Consider the following 21,711-nt stretch of genomic DNA (forward strand, 5'->3'; position numbering starts at 1 on the left):
TTTTATTTCAAATTTTATCTTTCCATTTCCCTCACAGTAAGATCAAATTATTGCATCCTGACGAACTATAAATATACAATTTACTTATACACGGGTGGTACATGTACATGTAGTATGCTTTGCTTGGAGCGGTAGTGAGTGAGCGAGTCAGTAAGCAGGAGATAAGGGGTTGGTTTGTTAGTTTGTTGGGGTTTAACGTCCGAGCAGCAATATTTCAGCTATATTCAGACGATGAACATGAAATTGATGATAAAATGAACATGAAATGATGATGAAATGAAAAAGGGATGGGACACAAGGACAATGGGGTCAACAAATTTTGATTGCCACTGGAAATAGGGAGAGATGGGTAGGGTCGGGCAATCTAGCCTCCTGTGGCGGAGCCCTATGGTTCCTACTTCGGGAGAATACCACAGTAGGGTTCTTTAACATGCGAGGAACGTGGCATCTTTCCCAACACGGTGCACCACTATGGTTTGCGGTCAGGTTTTCCGTATTATAGCCTGACAACCCCAGCATGTAACACGCCAGGGGTACCCCATTCCACCACCTGGGGCACACATCCCAGTTGCTCTGTGGGCAGAGCGCCCTAGCCCCCGGCTAGGGTTCTGAGCACCATTTAATCGCCTTTTACGACAAGCTTAGCGCTGCTGCAGGTCTATTCTTTTGACACCCGGACCTGCACGGGGCCAGGAGATAAGGGGCATTGGTTCCTTATTATTTTTTTTTTTAGATTTCTTAATTTTTTTTATTATATATGTGGACAATTTTATGGATTGATATTAAAAGAAAGAGTTGGAAGTTGGATCTGCAACCCATCCCTTCCGGCCCAACCTCACTTCAAACTGACGCTAACTCTAGTGCAAGAGGAAGAAAGAATCATCTTTTTGTGCAAACAGGGGGCGGATTTCGAAAAAGAAATTGCATTTTTACACAAAACTTGTGAGCATATAATAGCTTGGAATCCTTAAGTTTTTACTTTTTGGACCCCACATACGCCTTCTAAAAATATCTGGATCTGACACTGCAGGCGGGATAAAGAACAACCAAGGGAACGTATGTAAATTGTTTGAAAGGCTATATATAGTATATATGTATTGGGGATTTTCACATTTCTTATCAATAGCAGTTCGGATAATCCTTACATATTATTTTTAGAATGACCTGATATATTGGGAATTTATGAGCTATATTTAAATCGTATTTACCTGCCAACTTCTGAAAAATTTCGGTCCAAATCATATAAAGTAGCTTAACGATATTATATAACAATATAATTATAAGTGCATTTCTCAGTGTTGACAGAGATATTATATGTTTCTTTAGTATTAACCAGCTCTTCACTCCAATTGTGTACATGCATGTACATACCCTATAATTGATTAGTTTTATGTAATACTAATTAATTGGTATTATTTATATATTGGAACTATGGGAAAGGAATTACAGCTTTTTTTAAAAGGACTCGAAGGAAAAACACTGTTGCTAAGGATTGATGAGGTAAGAGTTAGTTGAATCTTCTGTTATCAGAATATAAATGAGTGTGCAGTATTCGACGTTTCGTGGATAAATAAGTAAAATAATCAAATAAAAGGGTTATATGTATATCTAATTGTTAACTTTTTTTGTTTTTTGTTTTTTTTGTCTTCTGCGTATTGTTTTTGATATTTTTTTTATTTTTAACAATATGTTTTTACAAGATCTACGCTTAATTGTAATCCTATATACATTTAGCTGATCTAGGGCTTCCCGTTTTAAAACCTTTTATGCATGTTTCCGGGGAATATATGAGAGTAAAATATACCCTAACTCTTTTTGGGATTAGACATATACAATGTACATGTATGAACATGCGCATTTCTTTCTGTATGCAATTTTATTTTTTAAACGGATCAAAGTTATCGATTCGTTATCCATTTGTGGTTTGCTCAACTTCATTTTTGTAAGTTGCAATGAGTGCAATCTTGGGATGAGGTGTTTAGACAGTTACTGGAAATTGTTTGTCAGATAATGCACACAGATTAACAAATTTTAAAAGAAGGGGTTCCCAAGTCCGGAACTCCTCGTGGATACTCGGATATTTTTGTGTTGTCATTTATCATACATGTACATATACATGTACATGTACTAATGTACAAAACACTTCTACAAAGTTGAATATACATGTACTTATTCTTTTTACAAATTATTCAATATCTTCTTAGTAAAAATCTATAAATACGTATTATATTTCACTTTCAATTTTTATTAAAAAATCGAACTGAAACTATTTAACGAAGAATCCGAAAGTGAAAGTTAAAAAGAAACAATTCAATTTTCCATCAGTAAACACAATTTTTACACAATTTTAAAAATCGATATATCTTGTACTGATAGTTGAGAACATATTCCCCACAGTTTCAGTACCAGTCCTTATAGAATTCAGACACTGCCAATGGTAAAGAGATCCATGGTTAAGAAAAACCCACCAAACAAATGATGCCTTTTTTTAGGTCTAACTTCATATGCCATACTTTCACATAACGATAATCATTACTGCAATCAGATCTGTACTTTTTAGAAAATCACACATCCATTTCTTACTGAAATTAACAAAATGAAACAAAACCAAGAACAACAACTCTTGCACAGTTGCATTTTCATGTACAACCTTTATAAATTTTATCTTAAAAGCGCAACAATCAAATAACAATTTAAGATTCGTTTGCTTAGGTGATCAGTATCTGTTCCTGGACAAGAAATAAAACTGAAGTTTTAACATGAATGAAATGCCTCTTTTTCTGATTGTCTACTTAATTGACCGGAATACAACACAACCCCATTTGGTATCATTTGAAGGTTTTTAAAGCCTGTTGTACACGTAAATTTTTGAAAATTCGAGGTCAAAAGTCAACATCAAAGGCTCATCCAAAAAAGTGTCACTTAATTTTGCAGTTTTAATTGTCGTTGTCTTTGAAACACGTTGACTTAACTTGATGAAATTTGCACATAGTTCTGCTAAGACATTTCATAAAAAATGCTAAAATTAAAATTGTTTTATTTTAACGAGTCTTTGATGTTGACATTGACCTCAAATTTTCAGAATTTACACACCTGAAAACTTCTACGACTGTTTAATCGAAGCGCCATTTAAACACCTTCAAAATTTAACAAAATTCACCCGTGTGGTATTTCGGTCACAACTCATACGTTATACTAGAGCTTGTCGAAAATGTTTTTTGTATCGCGCTAGAATTCTAACGAATAGGCTTCTGGAACAGGGTTATGTTGCTACAAGATTGAAGTCATTACTACAGAATTTTTATGGTCGTCATCATGAACTCGTGGATCGTTATGGTGTATCCATCAGCACCATGAAAACTGATTTATTCAACGGGTCATAGTTTTCCTTTCTTCGTTTGTCTAACCCCGGACTTGACTTTTTATGAGCAACTCGGCGAGTGTTTCTAGAAAAGCAGAGGACGCTTACCCTACCGATGTACCTGGTCCATGTTCCCAGTTTTTAGTGGAGTCCGAGTTGCTCATTTACTTTTGTTACTTTGTATGTATGATTTTAGTTACTTTATGTTCTTTGTTGTGTATGTCTGTTTTCAATGTCTGGTCTTTGTCCCTGGATTACATTCTTTTGATTACCACCATAACCTTGGTTCCTTTGATTACTCTTGTACATGTGTATATGGCAAATATTGTAAAATGTGTTTACGGTGAGCTAGAGTTCATTTATTAAGATGAAGGTTAGAAAATTGAGAACCTTTGCAACAAAACGCTCCAAGAGTTTAAAGAACCAATAGACAAACATCCTCATAAATACTATTAACTTTACTATAAAATTGACAGGAAACAAAACACAGCTAAATGAACAAACAGATGGGACTTAGAGTTATTTACAGATTTTTATTGCTTTTCCTTTCAGGATGCAACCATCAGATCACTAAGAGAACTTATTCATGAAAAGACGCATGTTGGTTTAGATGACATGCGCGTTTTGTACTGCAGTAAGATTAATTTATAAAATGTGATTTACCGTCTATGTACTGGATCCCTTAACTTCACAAGAATCCATACAAACAACGTTTCATAGCTGGATCCGCAAAATATACCGCCAAACCTCTTTCAAAACTTTAAATTCTATACTCACAACTGTCAAAGAGGGTCTGCAATCCTACCACAACACTTGTTACTCCCGTAGTGGTATTAATTCAATGTGGATCCTGAAAAATTCGAAAGATCTTTTCGAGACAATCAGTTCAAGACTATTATCTGAATATAATAGCATTAAAACCTATGATTTTTCAACACTGTATACTTCTATTCCCCATACTCATTTAAAATCCCGACTTAAAAAAATTATACATCGTTGTTTTTCCAAAAAAAAGATGGTACACCTAAATACAAATATATAGTTCTTGGTAGAGATTCCTCATACTTTGTAAGAAATAATTCCAACTCATCTTCCAAATATACAGAGGAAGATGTTTACAAAATGCTGGAATTTTTAATCGACAACATATTTGTCCAGTGTGGTGGACGTGTTTTTCAACCAGCAGTCGGCATTCCAATGGGAACTAATTGTGCTCCTTTACTTGCTGACTTATTCCTTCACTCTTATGAGGCTGACGTTATAGCTGATCTGATCAGAAAGAAAGAATATCGTTTGGCTAGATCCTTCAATCTCAGTTTCCGCTATATAGATGAGGTATTATCTTTAAACAATCCTAATTTCGGGGATTTGATACATCGCATCTACCCATAAGAACTTGAGATAAAGGATACTACAGACACTGTGAAGTCAGCCTCATATCTTGACCTACACTTAGAAATCGATGATAAAGGAAAACTATTGACCAAACTTTACAACAAACGTGATGACTTTTCATTCAGAATTGTCAACTTTCCTTTCATCTGTGGCAACATCCCTTCGGCTCCGGCGTATGGAGTGTTCATATCACAACTCATACGTTATGCCAGAGCTTTCACTACGCAGACTTTTTGAATCGCGCTAGAACTCTAACAAATAGGCTTCTGGAACAGGGTTATGTTGCTACAAGATTGAAGTCATTACTACAGAATTTTTGTGGTCGTCATCATGAACTCGTGGATCGTTATGGTGTATCCATCAGCACCATGAAAACTGATTTATTCAACGGGTCATAGTTTTCCTTTCTTCGTTTGTGTACCCCGGACTTGACTTTTTATGAGCAACTCGGCGAGTGTTTCTAGAAAAGCAGAGGACGCTTACCCTACCGATGCACCTGATCCATGCTCCCAGTTTTTAGTGGAGTCCGAGTTGCTCATTTACTTTTGTTACTTTGTATGTATAATTTTAGTTACTTTATGTTCTTTGTTGTGTATGTCTGTTTTCAATGTCTGGTCTTTGTCCCTGGATTACATTCTTTTGATTACCGCTATAACCTTGGTTCCCTTGATTACTCTTTGATTAATTTACTACTATTGATTTAATTATAATGCGATCGATTAAACATAAATATCAGTATCCACGGTGAAGAAGACACGAAAAACTCATAGATGGTAGATTCTGAGTCGGTAATATAACATGCTTACCTGCACAGTTTTGCAAACAGTAAGCGACCAGAATAAATCAAAAACAAAGAGACGTCCGATCCTATTGGTTTGGCTAGTTCGAAGTGAGGAATTCTCATAAAACCCGCTCCTCTTACAGTTCTAGGAGAGCCGACTCTACGAAAACAGTTTTGTTGGAGCCAACTCTTCTGTCAGTTCTAGCAGATCTTACTCTACGAGAAGAGTTTGAGAGTCAGCCATACAAGAGTCGGCTCTGTTAGAACTGTCAGAAAAGCTGGCTCTTGAAATGCCCAAAAACTGTTATAAATACGTCATAGAACTGATCTGACAGTTGTTTGATAATTTTATGAGAGGTTAGATCGTATGTATAGCTTGATGCGAACGCAGAGCTCAAACTCTATACAGTTGGGAATACTACATTCATTTTTGATTATCTCTGAATTTGGTTTGCATAGTTTAGGGTTCTGACAAATTAAGAATCTTGTCAGAAACTAAAAATTAATTTGTTTCGGTATGAAAAAGAGTATTAACGATTCAACTGTTATCGTTATTATTGTTGCGTTTGATCATTGCATGACTCTTTTGCTATGGAAGCTTGCTTGTTAGTTAGTAATTAATTCCAACCTCCATGGTTGTGCACTATTTCTACTTTTTCTTCCATTTGTTTTCTTTTAACATCCGGTTTTCAGTAAAGAAAGTGACTTGACTTGGAGTCAGATTATTGTACCCTATTCAGTAAACATGCTTACATGCGACAGACGCGGATTTATAAGGACAGGTGTACGTCAAACCCCGTCCCAAAACAAGTGGATTTTTTTCTCTTTTGCATGAAACTAACTTGTTTTGTCACTTCTTCTATCAAAAAACATTTATGGCTTCATTTCGCTAAGCCTTACGTACCATTTATGCCTCTAAACCTGAAATCCTGGATCTGCCCCGATGTGGACTATTTCTCTATGTGAGATAGCACATTAGAAATCCGACTAACCACGTAGAAATAGTACATAGCAGGGTTTGTTCGAACGGTCAGAAATGCGTAAATTTCATGTATCTACCACAGTACATAATTAATCAATCAATCAACAAATTAATCTTCTATCAACAGGCAAAGAACTTCGTGACAAGGATGAACGTGGTAAAGAGCAGTTCCTGTCAGATTACAGGATTCAAGACGAAGGAAACTTGGTTCTTGTACTCCGTCTTTTAGGAGGATCCGACCAACCAAATCAAACCGTTGGCGACAGAAATGTAGAAGTAGTTGATTCCGATACAATGGAACAACAAGAAGACTTGTCTCCTCCACTTAAAGTACTTGATCCTGATGTTGAACTCACATCAGAACCGGATATGATCACATTTGATGACGATAAAGATGGACAGCGAGCTAAGATGCCTTGTGGACATGCAATTGGTAATTAACAAAACAATTGATGTATATAAAAATACGCGTATCTTTAAAAATGATCCATTTAATCGTGGAATTGATACTGAGATATTATGATGTTATCAAATCAAATACGTTGTTGCACTGATTGCTGTAAGAATAATTATAACAATCTTGTTGGTACTTCAAGCAAGTTCAAATTAACGAATTAAATTTATGTAAATACTAAATCATTGATATCCCATGAACAACACAAAGCGTTTTATCTTTAATATTTAATACATGTACTTGTACATGTAAATATGATACACAGGTGATACATATATTAAGATGATTTTTTTTCTTTCAAATAAAAGTACATTTTAAGCTTTCAAATCACGATGATAAGAAAGTTAAGTGCAGGGGTTGAATTATGCTCTAATACAACTTTCGTATGAACAATGTACTAAATATGGTGTGAGTAAACAAAAACTTGAATTGTTTGATAAGGTATTTTATCGAATAACGTTCAATATTGGCCTAAAAATGCCCAAGGCTGCCAATACAATACAAAATACTAAAGTGGGCCAATACGGGATATAGCCATCCAATACGGGATTTAGCCGTCCAATACGGCTTTTACCCGTCCGATACGTCATATTGGTTGTCTAAGATCCATATTGGCCTACCGTATTGGACAAGTTAGTCAATAAAGGTAGAATTGCGTAATGTTTTCCATATTGGCTAAGTTATTGGTGTTCGGCTAAAAATATTGAACTTCGGATACGCCTCACTCCAATATGGCTAGCGCTCGAACCAATAACTAAGCCAATATGGAAAACCTTACGCAATAATACTACATTCAATTTCAGTCAGTCTGACCGTCAGTCAAATAAAATTCTCATTATTACGTTTCAGGTCCCGAGTCACTTACTGCATTTTGCAGAAGTCTACTTTCTGCTGGGAAATTTGAATTCAGATGCCCCCATATGGACCCCCAGTATTGTGGAAGGTTGTGGGAGTACTATACAATTCGAAAGTGTGCAGCTCTGACTATCGAAGAACGAAAAGAGTTTGAAACCGGTATAGCAAAGAACTTCCTAAACAAGTCTGGAATGCAAGAATGTCCGAGTTGCCAGTCCTATTGCGAGAGGAGGAATAGAAAAGACATACGAGTTATTTGTCCAATATGCAGTCGTAAAAGAGGAGGTTGTTTTGAGTTTTGTTGGTATTGCCTTCGAGTTTGGAAAACTTCTGGAACCAAAGAGTGCGGAAATCCAGACTGTTCTGGAGAGGACCCAAGGAAGAAAATTCTTAGAGAATGTCAAGAAAAGTCAGTTATAGGTGTCACCTGTCCTGCTGTTAGAGCTTGTCCTAAATGTGGTATGATGATAGAGCACAAGGAAGCATGCAAACATATGGAATGTCCTTGTGGCCAAAAGTTTTGTTTCATTTGCCTGAAGTTGGCAAATGGAAGAAATTATCAGTGCGGATCATACAATACCAAATGCACGAAAGCTCCAATACAAACTGAGCTCCCATAATACATAACCTTTGGCTTTGAATTTGTATATGAATGATATGTGATTTGTTTGTTTTCTTTTTATGTTGGGGGGTATTTATGTCGAGGATACTGCTACATTTTGTTGTCCTATAACATTAGACCTTCCCGGAATTCTTCACTTCCTAGTTACAAACGTAACAAAAATATGACTTGTTACATGTATCATTTAGGACAAGGTTTACTCAGAATTTTTCGTGTAAATTATATCCTAAATAACGTCACAAAACATATCATAGATAATATGAAACATGTTGGATCATAAATGGTTCTTTTCATTATTTATATACTAAATGCGTAGCAACTCATAGATCAGTGCGTGTGTTTTAATTCATTTAACATTTTATGATCATGTCTTTTCACATATTTTCGGGTGTCCGTTTGGAAATGGAGATTCGTCACAAATGAGGTGACAACCGCGTGGAATATATATGCTGATTATGTCATCAACAGAAGTTTAACAATAACAAATACAGTGAATTGCAACGTTTTATCATTTGAAGTTTGAATGTATTAATTTGCTTGTATTTTTTTTCTATTTTTCAAAATCGTGGCTTATTGTTAGATCATGTATGTTATTCCATAAAATTAAAAAAAAAAAAAAACAATATTTTATCCTTCCATATTCATGTCGATAGGCGGAGCTACAACTATGATTGAACTTTAAAGATTTTGATGTTGTTCAATTACTTTAGCTCCGCCTTCTTGCAGCCGCCCACAGGTATTGATTTGTGTGATTTTGACGTAACATAATTAACAGAGAATGCAGCATACATTTCAAAGTTAAATTCTAGCTCCCCCACTCAAAAAGCCATTACTTTGCATGTTTCATTTCATTCACTTATACAAACATGTATGTGTACAGTGCTACTAGTTTCTGGTACTAAATGCGTACAATTATGACAATAACTGTATGTTTCCCCAAATACAAAATTAATAATTCCGGCATTGAAATATGAAATAAAGCTAGTTTTAATATTATAATAATAAATTTTCGACAAGTAGCATACATTATGTATTTAATATCTTTGTCTAAGTAAGAAAGACAGAGATTTTCATAGTACAATGATAACTGCAAATCTGCATGTCAGATTTTATCGTCTTTGAAACTAAATTTTTGAACTTCTTCCTTGTATAATTGACTAACGTTCGAATATAAACCTAAATTTGATCAAAACTGCCAATAAAATACAAAATACAAAAGTGCGCCAAATAGGATTAGGCAGTCAAAGCTGCATATTATTAATCGAAATAGCCTAAATATCCTCGATATAAATTTTCAATGAAATCCCAGAAAACTTAAAATAATTTTTTATCGGGTTGGGGACCATTTTGAAAATGGCAGCCCAGACACAAGCGATATGTATGCATACATGTACCAAGTTTCGTTAAATTCTGATCAGTACTTTCAGAGATAAGTGAATATAAATCTAAAAACTTTGGAAAAAAGTCTGGCGGTCTAGTTTAAAGCTATTTTCTCATTTGCTTTTGTTACTTTGTATGTATGATTTTAGTGTGTCTGTTTTCCATGTCTGGTCTTTGTCCCTGGATTGCATTCTGTTGATTACCGCTATAACCTTGGTGCCCTTGATTACTCTTTTAAGGTAAAATTGTCATTAATAGATATGTCAAAACAACTTACTTTTCCCGCGTTACATGAAAAAAAGTCTTTTCTTTTAAGATCTTCCATGTTTAGACAATTACTATATTTGTTATTTCATATTATTTTGCAAAGGTGCTTTTCTAATAACAATTTCATATATACATTACGTAAATGAAATATAAAATAAAAAAAACCATTAGATGCACATGGACAACACGTAAAAGCTAATATACAGTGAACGTAGTAATTTTTGTGGTTGCTTTTTTCGCGGATTCTGTCAAGTGAACATGTTCACGGGTATCAATTTTCCCTGTTTTAAAGAATGATAGGCGTTCTATAGTGTTAAAACTCAATTAAGAGGGTACAATTTTTTGCCCGTTTGTGTCCACCGCAAAAATAGCGAATAGTACTACACCACGAAAATCAATACTTCTACAGTATCACACACAAGCTTACATTTCACATAGCAAAGCTCAAATAAGCAATAGCAGTCACGAGTATAAACATTACATATAAGCATTTTAATGATGTGAACAATGCTTTATATTGATGTGGGATAAATTCGGAAATTTTATACAACAAATAATGCAAAACATTATCAAATTATCCTGACAAAAACTGGACTTCTCATTTTATCAATTAACTTTGACTTGTTTTAAACATATTGATGTATCTTCAAATCACACTATACCGTTTCTTTAAGTGCTACTCTATATAAGAATTATTCAAAATGTGTGTAAGATGTGACACATGAAAAAAAAACGCAGAGATTTTCTTTTGCATTATCCAAGTAGTTATACCTCATAATCTCCAAAATATCCATCAAAATATTTATAAACTTGCGTTTTTAAGTTTTTGATAGGGCAGATTTATTTGACATACACTGACAAAATGGCGGAAAAATTTTCCCACATAATTTCCCTATATAAGGAGTTTAAAATATCTTCGTCACAGATGCATCAGGATAAATTCAAATAGTTTCTGTATTGTTTTCTAGATTTATTGAATATATTTGAGGCAAAAAAATTATATAATAAATTAAGAAAAAATGAAGTGCCACCCATTGCCTGTTCTTTCACGCAGCTGTACTTAAATGATTTCTTGTTTGTTTGTTTGTTTGTTGGGGCTTAACGTCCGAACAGCAATATTTCAGCTATATTCAGACCATGAAATGAAAAAAAGAAAAGATGGGTCACAAGGATAATAGGGTCGACAAATTTTGATTGCCACTAGAAAAAGGGGGGATGGGTAAGGTCGGGCAATTTAGCCTCCTGTGGCGGAGCGCAAAGGTTCCTACTCCTATCGAATACCACAGCAGGGTTCTTTAACGTGCGAGAAACGTGGCATCTTTCCCAACACGGTGCACCACTATGGTTTGCGGTCAGGTTTTCCGTATTATAGCCTGACAACCCCAGCATGTAACACGCCAGGGGTACCCCATTCCACCACCTGGGGCACACATCCCAGTTGCTCTGTGGGCAGAGCGCCTAGCCCCCGGCTAGGTTTCTGAGCACTATTTAGTCGCCTTATACGACAAGCTTAGCGCTGCTGCAGACCTATTCTTTTAACACCCGGACCTGCACGGGTCTCAAAGACGGCAATGAGTTACTTATTGCCCATGTTCTGCATATAATAAGTTCCTTTTATGCTTTTACTGAAACCAAATAAATCTTTTCAGACAGTTTTTTTCATTGAAAAGAAAAAAAAGGAAAATACCTGCATTCCAGTCAGATACAGTAATACTGAGTAATGTTCGTGCAATGTTCACCATTTCTTGAACAAACGTAAATAAATTAGATATAATGCAGACTTTATAATATAAATTACAGAAAAAAATGAACAATATCAAACTGATATGAAGATAACTTTGTATTCTGATTTGATAGCATGCATCAAACGAAAATATATGGTTACACTGGAATATCACACTTGATAACTTTGTTTATTGATAGTAAATATCTTAAGATTATAGCATGGTATTTTTTATAGCATACCCACTATCATCCTTAGGTTGTAACAACACAATTACTGAACTAATAAAATCAAGTTAGTAGGCTAAAAGAATAATATTACAGTCCCTGAACCGATCCGCGCAACTTTGAAGGATCGATGACCGCTGACTGATGGATCGCTGATAGATCGATAACCAAAGGACCGGTGACCGATCTGATTGCAGTTTTGTTTTGTAAAATAACGGATGACCGGGATGAAAATTTTCATTGGAACGAATCCAATACAATACCAATATACTATACTAAATTTACCTTGAAATTTGGATATTAAATCCACATCTTGTATTTTGTTTAAAAGCAAACAAATGTAAAATGAAAGGAATAATTTGAAGTTTGAATTATTACGTTCAGAAAATATTTGTAAAATGATATATTTACCGTTAATTAGTCACGTGATGCGATCATCGGTTTAATGGAACGGTTAGTCGGATCGATGCCTGATCGGAAACCGATAGGTGATCAATGACAGATCGCACAGAGAGCACGGATCGATAAAGGTACTGTTACAATGGGCTGACATTTAGCCTGTTCAATATTGTTGTTTTGTATATCCAGGGTGAAATTGTACAAATACATGTATGTCTGATATGAAATGGAAAAAGTGTAATATTTATTTACAAAAAGTCAATATATGGGCATAATCCCGCTCGAAATTTTCAGAATGTTAAACATGAGGCAAAATTTTGAATATATATCTTGCTTGTACAGGTCTTCTTTTGTGAAAGAGTAATCAAAGGAACCTAGGTTATAGCGGTAATCAACAGAATGCAATCCAGGGACAAAGACCAGACATGGAAAACAGACACACACAACAAAGAACATAAAGTAACTAAAATCATACATACAAAGTAACAAAAGTAAATGAGCAACTCGGACTCCACTAAAAACTGGGAGCATGGACCAGGTGCACAGGTAGGGTAAGCGTCCTCTGCTTTTCTAGAAACACTCGCCGAGTTGCTCATAAAAAGTCAAGTCCGGGGTAGACGAAAGAGGAAAGGAAAACTATGACCCGTTGAATAAATCAGTTTTCATGGTGCTGATGGATACACCATAACGATCCACGAGTTCATGATGACGACCATAAAAATTCTGTAGTAATGACTTCAATCTTGTAGCAACGTAACTCTGTTCCAGAAGCCTATTTGTTAGAGTTCTAGCGCGATACAAGAAGTCTGCGTAGTTTCGGCAAGCTCTGGCATAACGTATGAGTTGTGATATGAACACTCCATATGCAGGAGCCGAAGGGATGTTGCCACAGATGAAAGGAAAGTTGACAATTCTGAATGAATAGTCATCACGTTTGTCGTAAAGTTTGGTCAATAGTTTTCCTTTACCATGGATTTCTAAGTGTAGGTCAAGATATGAGGCTGACTGTGTCTGTAGTATCCTTTATCTCAAGTTCTTTTGTGGAAACTCTTCAATTACATTAATATCTCACAGACTTATCCAAACACTATTGCCAACGATCTATTCCATCAAAACATTGATGTCACTTACTTTCCATTGTTTTTATTTTTGTAATGAGTTCATGTACATCTTTGTGGTTCCATTGCACCTGTAGTCGGCCATGTTTTTTTTTTGTATGTGTAATTTTAGATGATACCCAATAACGGAAATGACTGACTAAGGATCTACTTATACATGTAAGGCACGGGATACTAGACTCTAAGAATCACCATGTATTTACGAAAATGGTACGAATCTTACACTATATTACCATTTAATATCTGTCGCTGAAGTACACAATGATTGTCCCTCTTTTACCGCAACTCTTTTATCAACAAGTTCGTAGGCGATAAAATTGTGTTTAACCGAAAACTTTTAATTTAATGTCGAAAAATTAGGAAGCTTCGTTCATTTCTTTTGATTTTGTGAATAAAATTGGCAGTTTATTGTTTGATATAATGATACACTGTACCTTTAAATACGAACAACCGCATACGGATAATGGAAACATATAATATTGAACACAAGAAAAACTTGTCGACATAAAACCTTTTCTATGTGTCTTTAATTGAAGCTGATTCTAATTCTCATATAAAATGTTAATTCAAAAAGATTATGATGTGACATACAATATTTAGGTATGTATTGTAAATTTGGAGGAGAAATGAAGGACACCAAGATTAGAACGCCAACTAAAAGAATACAATCCCAGTATAACGGCCAGATAGAGATAATAAACATACACAACAAAGAACGTCTAATAAAACAAAACAACATGTACACAGAAACAAGAGTAAATCAGCAACCCCGACTCATGGCTAAAAGTAATCAAAAGATCCAAGGTTCTAGCGGAAATAAAAAAAATGTAATCCTGGGACAAAGACCAGACATGAAAAACGGACATACACAACAAAGAAGATTAAGTAACTAAAATAACACGTATAAAGTAACAAAAGCAAATAAGCAACTCGGACTCCACTAAAAACTAGGAGCATGGACCAGGTGCACCGGTAAGGTAAGACAAACCCTACCGGTTACAAAATTTATAAAGTTATTATTTATATTATAAACATTGTAATTGTACTATTACCACCAAAGGACAGGTTATTTTATTTTGAAAGAATTGACTTACGTTACCTTGGCACGTTTTTCCATCAGACTCTAACTCATGTCCGTTATTACATTCACATCGGTACGATCCTGGTATATTAACACAAATGTTGCTGCAACCTCCATTGTTTACAAGACATTCGTCAGTATCTGAATATTAACACAAATAAATAAAGTATCAACTGAGTCACCTACATGACACAATAACACATTATCATACATATTTTTAGATGTTTTAGATACAATTGTTGACTATTTGGATTGAAGTCTACTCTACTTCAGAAGTTTTCTACAAATGTTACATGTATTGTATGGATCACGGCAATACATTAACCTCATTTGAATTAGTTGTCTTGTTGTGCACTCTGACGAACATGTTGGAAAACCAGTCAACAGTGAACAAAACTTGACAACTGAACGATGTTCCTGGATTCTTAATTGCAAAACCCAAGGTACATATCGAGTGCATAGAACATTTCTAGTCTGAATTTATTTACCGTAGCAAAATAGTTATATGAGTTTACTTTTGTAAAGATGGTGATACTTCAAGTAAGTTGACGTAAATATGGCGGTTTTTACTTAACCCATGTCCAGTATAAGTCGAAAGTTGATAAAAAAATGTTTAGATAACGATGGTTTTTCCAAATGAAATATATACAAGTAAATTACTGAATTAAATTTAAGAAATGAGTTACGTAAATAATTTTATATTCAGATTATTAAAAAATACTCAAGCCTATTTTTGTGCATACACTTATATTTCTCGATTTTAAGGGTTTATTTACATCCTATTGTTGTGATACAATCAGCTACTTAAATAATGGTTCTGACAAAGATGTGCTGTCAAGACAATTTATGAGTCTATGATGCGTTACTTTTCGTACTTATTTCCCTGTGCAAATACTGCACCTTTTTATTCATTTTGTGTGTTATCATATTTGTTTTACAGTTGGTTGTGAGCCATTTGTTTTTAATTTGTTTTGTTATCGCCCTTTTCCCGTTTGGTTTTGAACATACTTTAATTCGGTTTGATTTGAAAGTTGCAAAATGTTAATATTAAAGATTGAATGTCTTAGTAATCTTTTTTACTATTTGTTCTCAATTATGTAATATAAGTCTTGTTTAAAGAAGCTGCATTTGACAGTAATCAGTTCGTCAGCAAATTCTTGCAAATCTTCAGATTCTTTATATTTGGATACAGATCATTAAGTACATGTACGACACAAGATTAGCTAAATGACAATATTTTTTGGGGTTCTTCTAATCTTAAATTGATAAAGCAAAGTAAAAAGTCTTTAGAATTATTGTGCCAGTTAAGAACGACAACAAGGTAGTAGTATTTAAAAAGCACACAGGAGCTGATTCATGCACATCAAAACCCCACCAAATTCACTTAATCTTGTTCAGAAATAGTTATAGGCAACTAACCAATCTTAGGTTTTCATTTGAGTGTTGCACTTTTGAGAAAAAAAAATTATATAGATTGTACATGCAATGAGCACTTGCAAGTTATCTTGCATTGATTTGGTTGACCTAAGTGTGAGATTGAAGTGTAGTTTTCTCATACGTACAGATCTAAATACAGAAAGGTCTATTGTTATATAGAATATGAAGACCAAATGAGCATCGGTTGTTCCGTGGGTTTTTCTAAACCATAAACCTTACTAGAGGAAGTGTCTGAATTTTATATGGGCTGGTACTCAAATTTTGAACAAGTCAAATGTATTGTTGTCAAGGTATTTGAGGCAATAAAATGTACTATACAACCTTTACAATGCGGGCTTGAAAATCCAAGTCGACAATTACACCGATCGGGTGATACACACGTTCCTCCGTTTGAGCAAGTCGTAGATCCATAACATATTGCTGTTTATAAAACAATCTCAAAAGGTTAGTCAGAATGCAGTTGTCACAGAGCGTATGCTATTACTGGTTAAACAATGTTCTCAACTGATGAAACTGTGAGATAAGTTAATAAAAGTTTACCTACCGATCCCCATCTTAATGACCATATGAAACAAAGTTAAAGTCCCCGAACATGTTGATATTACTTCAGTTTTAAATCGAATCCTACCATATGAAATATGAATATAACTTCTGTCAAAATATCAGGTGGCTGTGTTTTAATTAATGTCAAGGAAAACTACAACTGAAATTAGGGGACGGACACACTTATCCGCTAATTGTAGGGGTATAACAAATTTTGTCACTTCCACAAACTATTCAACATTATGACATCAGAAGTTTCTTTTTAAATACGTCGTTTCTTTATAGCCTAACCACGTAACCATTTATTGCTATTTCATTTTTCGAACACTGTAAATAAATGATTTTAATCCATATTTTCTTTCAGACGGTGATAAAGGGGAAAATTTCCTTGTTTGTTTACAGCATTATCTCAAAATTTAATATAATACGATCTAAGATAGAATGTGATAACTTTGACAGTGTAATTTGTTGAAGTTTAGACAGGATTAAAACAGAAATACTTTCCTAAATGTCTATTTCTTAACCAGTATCAAACGTATAGAAAGCAACATCACAGGAGAATTATCAATTGACATTCGGACACATGAGACAAAAACTATATCTTATACGAGCTATCTGATATCGTTGTGTTATAATCAAATGTACATGTAAATCCTATGCTCAAAATTTGTAAAATAAAATTAAAGGATATAGCAGTGCTGAAGTAGTTAAAGCCAATTTTTTAAGTTCGTGTTATTGTTTTATTGCAACACAATTAATAACACATTACCTAATGATCTCTGAACTGCTGTAAACATTTCAACACTGACCCTTATATGTTTTACCTTGTGGACAGGAAGACCCGGTGAATCCATGACAACACTTATAATGAGTACATGTCCCAGAGTACGAAGTTAGTTTTTGCCTAGAAATATGTAAACAGAATAAAACAGAATATTAATAGGATGATTAATTGGAAAGATTGAGTAGTCAAAATACAATCATAAGAATGCCGACGAACGACTGGGTTTTTCTACTGCGTGGCACATGTTCCGAGAACATGTAAACTCGTCAAGCGCTTTCGGCAAAACGTCTAGGATATGACAAGCCACAAAAACTGAAACCTGTTCTGTAGTCACAGAACTTCATCGAAATCTAAAATGGACTTTGAGTTGCATATTTCGATCTATTCTTGGTCCGACTTATCTCATATTCCGTATTATCAAAAAATAGACTACGTTATTGATTATTTCACTGTTAAAATGAATGCTTTTAAAAAAAAGAAATATGAAGCCGTAAATTGATCAGATAATCAAAAACATTTTTTTTTTCAGGAATATGGAGTTGAATGAATGAATATTCATAATATATAGCAGAGCAACTACTTTACATTTTCAAAGGTTGCTGTAAAATTAATACGGTTATGATACATTTAATGAATTAAAAAAGTATATGGACAACCAGCAAACAGATACCTGTATTTCGAACATCGTTACCAGTTCCAAAATGAACAGCTCGTTGTATATTTTTCCTTTTGGTATCTTTATTGTATCTTTATTTTGTACATCGCTTGTTGAAAGTGCAATAGCTGCTGTTTGTAAGACTGCAAAACGAAATCAAAGCCTTTTGTGAAAAACATAATGCCCAGTTTCAATACCTTAGGTAGATTTTCATTTGACGTTTTAATTGTCCAAATGTGCAAATGGCAAAACTCATTTTGAATTACGAATTATATTAAAACATATGTGTTTTCTAACTTGTTTATAAAAAGGAGGGGCAATCGTTTCTTTGTGTTTGTTCCAAAGTTATAACGAGACAAAATGTCTTTTTTTTCTAAATCAAATTTTATACACTAACAAATTGTATCAAGTGACTTTGCACTTCATTATTGTGACGTTTGTAAACATGTAAATTGAATTCATTGGAAAGGGGTTACCATTTCTCCGGCAACTTTGTATAAAATTAAAAAGAATTCCATGGACAATAAAAAAACAAGGAACAACAAAGGGTTAACATACAAAAAACATTTTGTCATTCAACTAAACGAAAATTTAAACACGCCAACATGAACAGCATGAGCCCGACAATAAACACGGGGGGGGGGAGGGGGGATCAAATGCGCCTGAAGAGATTGTATTTTCTACTACGTTACGGTATGCTCACTGTGACGTTCGTTGAAGGTCAAGAATAGCGAAAGAGTAGGAATTTTTCCGTTAGGAATTCCTCCTAAGTGCGTTCTCCATATCGGGCATTTATGTAATTGTAACGACAGATGAAGTTTTTTGTTTGGTAGCATATAAAAATAATCAAACACTTGAACACTTCAAGAAAAATACAGTTAGAGGTTTATATCTTTATGTGTGTAGTTATTGACATTTATTAAAACAATTTAACCTGTTGAAAAGTCTGATTACTGATTGAAATCAATTTCTATTGCAGTTTCTATTGTATTTTAGTGTCATGTACAGAGTTGTCCCCTTTAGTTTCGAATTTTATAGAACATTCTATATAATTTTTTCACCCAAGAACAAGAGTTAATTTTTGTTTATTATAACATTTTTAACAAACTATCAAAAATAAAAATATGTAGGCTTTCCAGTCATGAATCACATTTTGCATGATTCTTATCTGGAGAGCTATTGAATAAAAGAAAGACAAAACTTTTGTTTTTATTTGACTAAGCTTTCAATTTGCTCGTTCTTGGACGTTTTGTCACACTTGACATTCAGACATTTTGTAAATATTATTTGTATTTAATGTTGATACATTGTGGTTTACTACAATGTATATTACGACTTATATGCTAATGCTAATACGTTTACGTGGTAAAGAGCAGGGACATGTTTGAAATATTGGTTTAAAGAAACTTTTCAAAAATAATTCTCAATTGATCTGCCAAACACATGTCGATAAACTGCTTTGTGAAGTTTAGATGATATTTTTTTAGCTTTTTTTTTACAGCAAAACAATTTTTTTAATCTCAAGACTTGGCCGATTCCTGAGTAGTTAAATCTATACTTATAAATTATTTAGATGCGTAACGGATCTTTGTAAAATATTTAAGAATCATACCAATGCTAACAGTTAGTGATTTGTGCATAATTTCTACAGTACACAAGAATATTTTGGCTGTGAAAATTGGGTTTGATTGATATTTTGTGTCAGAATGTAGAACAGGAAACTTTCCTGCAAAAACGTAATCCTGTATACACAAATCTTACACTTTAATCGAAAATCTTTTTAGAAAAACAAACATTGCCTCAAACAATTAAGGGGTTGGTTGAATTCTGTTGAATACCTTAGGTTAAGCATCAAACATGAGATTCATTTTAAATGGAACCGTTTATAAAACTTATCTTATAAATTCTGAAAATAAAATATAACATTTAAACCTAAAATGTATTTTTTCAGTATTTGATTATTTTCTAAAACAATGAAAATATCCAATGCATTGTATATAAATTGTAGGAAAATGATTGTTTTTTCTATAATAAAAAGCTTGCTTAATCACTGTAAGCATATTTTATTGTTGATTATTTACCGTTTAAATAATAGTAACATACACTAGCAAATCCACGAGGCACTTTAAGATGACGCTTACCCTACCGGCGCACCTGGTCCATGCTCCCAGTCTTTAGTGGAGTCCGAGTTTCTCATTTGCTTTTGTTACTTTGTATGTATTATTTTAGTTACTGCATGTTCTTTGTTGTGTTTGTCTTGTTTTTTCCATATCTAGACTTTGTCCCTGGATTACATTCTTTTGATTTCCGCTCGAATCTTGGATTCCTTGATTTTTTTTTCAAAATATTTCACGTTCCCTACTATGCAATGTGATACAAAAGATAAACAGAAAATATCGACCAATACTGATACCAAAATCAAGGATCAAAATTTGAAAAACATGTTTACAATTTCTAAAAATAACCAATGTAGGACATTCATGACAAAAACTAGTATAGATATTAAATGTTAAACGTTTAACAATAGTTGTATTTTCATAGTGAAGCTTCTGTGGACATCGCATCAGAATAGCTCGAGAAATGTAATGATCTGCATCTGATAATTTAGGATTTTGATGATTAGTGTAATAGAAATAGATATTGAACGCAGTGGAAACCATGTTATGAGGGGATAATTGAGGTTGCCATAATAATTTCATATTTATTCATCGTAAAATTATATAAGTTTTCTTTTGTTGAATTTCCTTTCGTATAATTTATTTAGTGTATTGGCTATTTGCCAATTTTCTTAGTATAGTATGTCTTTTTTGTAATATATTAATATGAAATCAACAATGTTTGATAAAATACATAAATGAAATAAATGAATACCTGATTATAGCGGTACATCCAATCAGCAATACGATAGATATGTTGACTGCCATTGTTAAGACGCTTTCGGTGAATGTAAGCCGTATCTAAAGATAAAGTTAAAATATTGAATTCGGATATTCAAGAATTATATCAGTTTTAAAGTGCGATATGAGGTGAACACTTGACTTTTGTTTATCTAGTCTTAAAATGTCCTTTTATAAGGAAATGTTTCTTACTTGCACCTGCAGTTATAAAACAAAATTATATATGCATTGTGAGGTTACATGATGGATTTGTATTTGTAAATTGGATCTTGAAACATAATGACCTGTGTGTTTTATTACCGACACACACTACTATCAAACGACAGTACGAGTCATGTGGACAACTGAATTTCAAGTAAAATAATAAGTAATCAAGGAAATCAAGATTCTAGCAGAAATAAAAAATGTAATCAAAGGACGAAGACCAGACATGGAAATCAGACACACATAACAAAGAACAAAAAATATCCAAAATGATTCAGAAAAAGTAACAAAAGTAAATGAGCATCTCGGACTCCACTAAAAACTAGGAGCATAGACCAGATGCACAAAAAGGAACACATCTGCATTGTCATAGATGAATATGAACTTATTACGAAATCAGGAAAAAATATTTCAGTAATTTAAATAATTACTATGTTTGTTCCTTCATATGGTGTTTTAATAACGATTTGTTTGTTTTCCTCTATACAGCGCAACATTGTCAGTAGAGTTCTTTAATGGATATGATTAAACTCAGTTTAACCGCCT

The 21,711-nt window shown here is 33.8% G+C and overlaps 1 protein-coding gene and 1 long non-coding RNA gene across 2 annotated transcripts; one reads left to right on the forward strand and one right to left on the reverse strand.

Annotated features, from left to right (window-relative positions):
- Window positions 1-1,236: 1,236 nt before the first annotated feature.
- Window positions 1,237-9,383, forward strand: LOC148606478 (uncharacterized). Its single transcript, XM_088543714.1, has 4 exons — window positions 1,237-1,500; window positions 3,914-3,995; window positions 6,647-6,952; window positions 7,823-9,383. Exons 1-4 carry the CDS (start codon window positions 1,432-1,434, stop codon window positions 8,446-8,448), a joined length of 1,083 nt encoding a protein of 360 aa, XP_088399840.1. The 5' UTR covers window positions 1,237-1,431; the 3' UTR covers window positions 8,449-9,383.
- A 265-nt stretch (window positions 9,384-9,648) lies between these two features.
- LOC148606479 (uncharacterized) lies at window positions 9,649-21,016 on the reverse strand. The gene is made up of 6 exons (XR_015914908.1): window positions 20,936-21,016; window positions 18,080-18,207; window positions 17,450-17,529; window positions 16,404-16,502; window positions 14,664-14,786; window positions 9,649-11,841 (listed from the first exon to the last, which is right to left on the reverse strand). It is a non-coding gene; the product is annotated as an uncharacterized LOC148606479 (long non-coding RNA).
- Between the last annotated feature and the right edge of the window lie 695 nt (window positions 21,017-21,711).

Source organism: Perna viridis, chromosome 9, assembly GCF_037379345.1.
Source record: "Perna viridis isolate PV_CMFRI_1.1 ecotype Kerala chromosome 9, ASM3737934v1, whole genome shotgun sequence".
In the NCBI taxonomy this organism is placed as follows: domain Eukaryota; kingdom Metazoa; phylum Mollusca; class Bivalvia; order Mytilida; family Mytilidae; genus Perna; species Perna viridis.